This window comes from Sinocyclocheilus rhinocerous, unplaced genomic scaffold (assembly GCF_001515625.1).
Source record: "Sinocyclocheilus rhinocerous isolate Xijiao unplaced genomic scaffold, SAMN03320098_v1.1 scaffold113, whole genome shotgun sequence".
NCBI classification, from domain to species: Eukaryota; Metazoa; Chordata; class Actinopteri; order Cypriniformes; family Cyprinidae; genus Sinocyclocheilus; species Sinocyclocheilus rhinocerous.
Genome location: NW_015646846.1, coordinates 2,301,586 through 2,308,713, shown reverse-complemented (window position 1 = coordinate 2,308,713; position 7,128 = coordinate 2,301,586). Strand labels below are relative to the sequence as shown.

The 7,128-nt window shown below is 34.0% G+C and overlaps 1 protein-coding gene across 1 annotated transcript in view; it reads right to left on the bottom strand.

Moving 5' to 3' along the window:
• LOC107708160 (rho-related GTP-binding protein RhoA-D-like) overlaps positions 1 to 7,128 on the bottom strand; it is a 17,129-nt gene that overhangs the window by 1,602 nt on the left and 8,399 nt on the right. The window contains exons 3-5 of the mRNA XM_016512324.1: positions 5,279 to 5,347; positions 2,614 to 2,734; positions 432 to 562 (exon numbers count right to left, since the gene is read on the bottom strand). Of these exons, the coding sequence (XP_016367810.1) occupies positions 432 to 562; positions 2,614 to 2,734; positions 5,279 to 5,347 (321 nt within the window). The remainder of the gene's footprint in view (positions 1 to 431; positions 563 to 2,613; positions 2,735 to 5,278; positions 5,348 to 7,128) is intronic.

Here is a 7,128-nt window from a genome sequence, read left to right as displayed (position 1 = left end):
GTATAAATATATATATATATATATACATAAAATGTAATACATGTATGTATATGTAAATATATATGTGTGTGTGTGTGCGTACATGTGTGTGTAATATAATAAATAGGATACAATATAATAAGAAAGAAAGTGTTTCTAAACGTTTAAACTGTAGGTACTGTAATTTGAAGAAAAAATATGGTAACAAAAATGTGAAAAGGTTAAATAATACTTATATTTGGTCTTATAGAACCTTGTTTTATAATGTGAATGTGACCCAAATAAAGTATGAGTGAAATAAGCGATTTGTCCCAACAAATCCAATCCTATTATTCAGAAGTAATTCATGTATGATAATGATCAGGCCTTCTAGAGTGGCAGTAACGTTAGCTGCTAAGAGCTTTTTAATGGGACTCCCCATAGTGGTGGTGCAGCCGGCCTCGGAAACACACCTGCTTCATCTTAGTCAACTCTCTCCGTGTGTGCTCATCATTCCGCAGATCCTTCTTATTGCCCACGAGGATTATGGGAACGTTTGGGCAGAAGTGCTTCACCTCCGGCGTCCACTTTTCTGGGATATTCTCTGAGAGATCACACACATTAAAGATTCATTAAATTCAAATTAAGAAAAAAAAAACACATTGGAACTGCTATATACACACACAGAAAATGTACATAAAATGTACATTAAATAATGAAAAAGTAACATAAGACGGTGTTTTCAAACTTTTAAATATACATGAAAAAAAAAAAAAAACGCACACACACATACATGTATATAGAAAATGTACATAGTATCATAAAATAAATTGGATAATTTATATAAAATGTGCATGAATGAAATAAAATAAAAATCATAATGATGTGTGTGTGTGTGCGTACATGTGTGTGTAATATAATAAATAGGATACAATATAATAAGAAAGAAAATGTTTCTAAACGTTTAAACTGTAGGTACTGTAATTTGAAGAAAAAATATGGTAACAAAAATGTGAAAAGGTTAAATAATACTTATATTTGGTCTTATAGAACCTTGTTTTATAATGTGAATGTGACCCAAATAAAGTATGAGTGAAATAAGGGATTTGTCCCAACAAATCCAATCCTATTATTCAGAAGTAATTCACGTTTAGAGTCTTTGAAGAATAATGGTGGTTCCATTCCTACACTCATTTCACTGCTGGATGAATTATATGACTGATTTTTTTATTATGCAACATTGATCTTATGAACTCTGCTGAATCATGCAGCTGAATTCTGACAAATAATCTCAGAACCGTCTGCGATAACTTTTAGGCAGCGGCTATTTGCACCAAGTGTAAACAGCAATTAGATTCTATTTACACTAAGTGAAAATAGCAGTATTTTTTAACGATATGCTATTTACACTAAGTGCAAATACGTAGATTCTATTTACACTATGTTAAAATAGCAAGATTTTCTGCTATTTATACTACTTATAGCAAATAGTTGCAATTATCTGCACCTCAGTATTGTAGTACATTATAAAACAGTACGCAATAATAAAGTATTGAGTGTAAATTATAATTTTAATTCAAATTATTAAATGGATTCCACCTTATTGGGACAATAAAGCCCTCCCTACACCTACCCTATTTTTTATTTTTTTTATTTTCAACTTTTTTATTATTTCCTTAATTTTTATTGAAAATAAATGCCTTTCCGATACGATATGAGATTTTAAAAGGGAGAAAAAAAGTTCGGCAAAAGGTGGGTTCGAACTCGGCTCGATCGCGTCAAAAAGTACATGCCTTACCATCTACGCAACTGAAACTGATGTTTAACGAGCGTCTTTTTTCAGTGTTGACTTTCCCAATCACACGTTGGTGGGCGGAGTTAGTGTAAATAGCCTCTGCCAACAAGGCGAACTATTCACACTTAAGGCTGATTTATACTTCTGCGTCGGACCTACGCCGTAGCCTTTACGCCGTAGGCTATGCATCAGTTTTCATTTATACTTCTGCGTCGTTGTCCGCGTCAACGTGCAGTACACATGCAAACCGCTAGTCAGCAGTGTCCACGGGCATGTTGCTGGTGTAACCCGCAGTACCACGGATAAGACACTTGTTCTTTGCTTTGTTTTATTTTATATAAGAAGGTGTAACATTAAAATATATTAAAGTGCACATAAACACACACAAAACTCAAGTACATATGGAGGGAGGGGTTCTTGCAGACCAATCACAGCGCTTGCGGTCTGCGTAGAATTGACGCGCTGTTAGATTTCGGCGTATGGTTGTGCGTCTATGCGTAAGCTACAGCGTAGGTTCGACGCAGAAGTATAAATTGGGCTTTAGTGTAAATAGACACTCCGTAACTTATACGCATGCTAGTAAGAGTCTAATTAGTTCAAGCTTCCCGACACTTATTGTAACAGAGAAGAGAACCAGGTTGTTCCTTCGGGAAGCTGGTGGAGATATATGGCAATGATGTCATGGACACAAGAGTTATCATGATGCGCCTCGGCTCTTAGACAAAACACAGGAACTTCCTGCATACAGTGATGACTTAGTCAATCGTTTTTTTTTCCAGTAAGAAAGGCCTTGACCTAAATAAGGATGAGCCAAAATGAAAGATATGAAAGATTTTGGGGTTTACGGAAAATCTGATTACCTAAACTGTCGGGACTGTCTATTGAGAAACACATGAGGATGACATCTGTGTCTGGGTAAGACAGAGGCCTCAGACGATCGTAGTCTTCCTGTCCTGCTGTGTCCCACAATGCCAGCTCCACCTGTGGATCAAAATTGGACAAAATGAGTCAAAGCTCAGTTGTGACAGCTAGTCAAAGCCTTTACGATCAATACAGCATGCTGGACTTCACTTGATTACTAATTTGCAATCAAATAAGTGACACAAAAGGAGAAATTCACTTATTATACATTTTAAGACCATATAAACCTCGTCTCAATAGGTGTCCCCTTAGAAGTGTACAACCCAAAAAAATGAAGCAAAAAAACAAGCCTTACACATTCCTAATAGGAAATGTTCTGGCTTAAGATGGCTAATTGGAAACATGTGCAACACAAGCCCTTTCTATTTAGACCTATACTGACCAGATATATTCAGGATATTAAGCCTTGACAAATGTATTTTAGCCTCTATACACTACAGATGCACCAGTATGGAATACCGATTAGACCAACAACCATTCTTATGCTACAGCCAATAAACAAAATGGCTGACATTTAAAAATATTTTAAAATGTTATTTAATTATTATTAATTTGTTGCACATTTACAAATACATATGTTTCAAGGTAAAATGATAATTTATTCTTTTTTTTTTTTTTTTTTATGATTTATTTACTTACTTTTTTTTAAAGATTATTTGTTATAAAAAAATTATAATTTATGTTTTTTTAAAGACTCTGACAAAGAGTCATTAGGTTCTACAGCAGCCTGGTATATAATTTCCTGTTTTATAGTTTTTCTGTCACATGAAAAAATGGCGTCCTGCATGTTTTCTATTTTATGTTGGTTTACTTAGTAATTACAAAATAATATTTAAGTAAAATATTTACATATATTTAAATAAGCAAGCAAAATGAAAATATTTAAATTTCAAATGTTAATATTATTTTAAAACCAAGCTTTACGAATAAATTATTTAGCAAACAAAATTTTAAAATATTTTAAAATATTTAAATTTCAAATATTAATAATACTTTATAAATTAATTATTTATTTATTAACTTAAAAAAAAAAACACTAAAATAAACTTTTAAACCTTTTCTTTATTTTGTAACATGGTCAATGTGGTCATTTTTAAGTCATTGTATGTATGAAATGCATTTATAATTTTTAAATTTTTTTCCAATAAATTAACAGGTCTAGGGGGGGGAAACAGTGTCATGTTAAAAGCGTTATAAATAATGTAAAGTACAAAAAAAATATGGAGAATGAACATTTCAAAGTACTTTTAACCCGTCATAAAAAACCTTGATCTGCTTTCAACGGCAGATCAATGTTGATAATCTAAAAAAAAAAAAACGTATCAGCTATTAGTGATTTGGTCTCAGATATACTGTAGATCCTTGCTGTAAATGCAAATGAACTTTAAGGTATCAAACCTTTGCATATGTCACTCTTCCCTCACATAATCTGTACAGGGCCACAGCAAGGCTTGGCTTATCCACTCACAAGCCTAATGAATTGAATTAGTCAAACAGATAATTAGAGGGAATCAAACTACATCCCTTCTGTTCTCCTGTAGGACTGAAGCTTAGCAATGAGGCTTCACAGCAACACTGAGTCATACGCCGAGCCTGATGCCACATCGTTACACAACCTTTCCTCAATTCACTCAGAGACCAGACTATTTCTTCCTCCGCTGTGCACTGATCTGAAGCTCTACAGTATAATGATCTGTTCAGGTGAGGAATAAACAAGCCCATAATGCTTTGGATGGCTCATAGTTTTTCAAAGGTGGCATCAACCAAAAATGAACGTCATATCGGTTGTAGACTGCGTTTTGGAGAAAGATTATGAAATCAAATGTCTTTTTTCCCAAAGGACGGAAAGATTTATGCTCAATCGCCAATGGTAAGCTTCTATATTTTGACAAACCAAGCAGCGTAACACCACTGAGAGAGCGAGGGGCTTTAGAAGAGATGCCATCCTGCTCCTTTAACATTTCCTGTGTTGGGGACACAGAATGAGCCCACCCTCTTCCATATTTTTGTCATGTGCTTTTGTCTTTTTTTTCTATATCTAATTTGTTTATTTCAGTTTTAGTATTAGTCATTTTAATTCTTCAACTTAACCCTATTTTATTTCAGCTAGTCACCAAGGCAACATTACTAATTTTCATTTTTAACATTTTAGTATTTTTTTTGTTTGTTGCGTTTTTCATTTTATACTTACAGTATATATTATTTTATTTCAGCTTTAGTTCAATTCGGAAAATAGTTTTTAATAGTTTTAGTTCACAATAACAACACTGTTCCAAAACAATGACTATTATTTTACACTTACTGGCTCGATTGTTTGAATAAACATCTGGATAATGTATCTATACAGGATATAATGTCATCAGACTAAAATAACAACAACGTTCACAGATTCTTCACTGCTTTCAGAATGAACATGATGGTAAAACTGAAGGAAAATAAACTGGGGAAAAAAAACCCGACACGTTCTGGTTCGCTGACAGATCTCAGCTTGGGTTTCACAATCATTTTCAAAAGCAACCTAAACATCAAGGACTGGAAATATTGTTAAGAGCTGTACAAAAACAGGCTGTGGCGGTTTGGAGGCGGCCAAGAATCAATACCAACCTGTTTGCTGTCGACTTCGATGTCTGCAATGTAGTTCTCGAACACAGTAGGCACATAGACTTCTGGAAACTGGTCTTTGCTGAACACTATCATCGTTACACAACCTTTCCTCAATTCACTCAGAGACCAGACTATTTCTTCCTCCGCTGTGCACTGATCTGAAGCTCTACAGTATAATGATCTGTTCAGGTGAGGAATAAACAAGCCCATAATGCTTTGGATGGCTCATAGTTTTTCAAAGGTGGCATCAACCAAAAATGAACGTCATATCGGTTGTAGACTGCGTTTTGGAGAAAGATTATGAAATCAAATGTCTTTTTTCCCAAAGGACGGAAAGATTTATGCTCAATCGCCAATGGTAAGCTTCTATATTTTGACAAACCAAGCAGCGTAACACCACTGAGAGAGCGAGGGGCTTTAGAAGAGATGCCATCCTGCTCCTTTAACATTTCCTGTGTTGGGGACACAGAATGAGCCCACCCTCTTCCATCACAGGAAATGCAGTGGTCTGTTAATCGTGCTATATAGGGTTGGCGAGTCACAGCGACAGGGGGCTGGATATCTCGAGTCCTGTCAGGAAACCAGAAAGAACAGCCATTTCCTGTTTTGCCAAGTCCCCTTTAGATTTCAGAGTGGTCAGGACTGCAAAATATATGGGCTAAGTTTTATTTTGATATTATTTATATACTATTTGAATTTCAAAATGAAATTATATTATAATATTTATATATATATACACACAGTATTCTAAAAAGCAAATGTGGAAAAATACATATTTTTCATTTAGGTGCTGGGATCTAGAAATGACAAGCCAAACCTTAAGAAAACCTTAAGATAAAAAATAGAGAAATAGAGAAAATAGAGAAATAGTACGGTGTAAAAAGAAGAAATCTTTCCGATTTGCCACTATTTCTGGGTCACAAATAAAACACATTAATTCCAGATAGAGTAAATCAGTAAGTTAAAAAAAATAGTTAAAAAGTTAGAATAGTTAAATACTTAAAAAAAGCAAAAAATATTTGAAAATATATATAAAAAATTATATATATATAAATGTGGAAAAAATATTATTTTTCCATCTATTATCTGGATTTATTATCTTTCCATTTATTATCAGTTTTAAATGCTTTCACACTGCAGACACGTTTGCTGCATTAGTGCGCGCCTCTATTTGATCATGTCACGTCATTGTTCGGTACAATTTATTTGGTCTTTTAACTTATTTGGCCAAACACCAAAAGAGCTTTTTTTTTTTGCTATTTTCGGCAGAATAATTTCGGTTGCCAAACATTCAGTGCATACCTACAAAAATGCATGTAAAACATTAATAAATATTTACCGAAATGCATCAATTAAAAATGAAATAATTTTTAAATGTGTCTTCCATTCTTCCATGTATATGCATTGATGCATCACCTTCCTGATTAAATTAAAATACATTTTCAATGCCCTGTGCGCTTTGCATTATGAGTGCTATTTAACTAGAGAGTATCAAATCAGTGACTTATGGATCTGACCTTTAGGAGGCAGCTGCCTATATAGTAGGGATGTGCATTCCAAGCAAAAATAATATTCAAAAATCACTGGGTATTATTCGATTATTATTCTAAAATTGCACCCCTCCCTCGCAAGCACGCACAAACACCCATAAACTGAGAGAGATGGAGAGAGACGGGATTCACGCTTTCAACATGTATATAAACTGTTTAATTCAGAAGATAGGCTACCTTAACTCAAGTCATATAATGATTGTAACGTGCTGAAACATATTAATATAATAAACATAACCGAATGACGGCACTTATTAACATAACAGTCCGTCGATTAGCATAAATCAACTGCTCATAAGG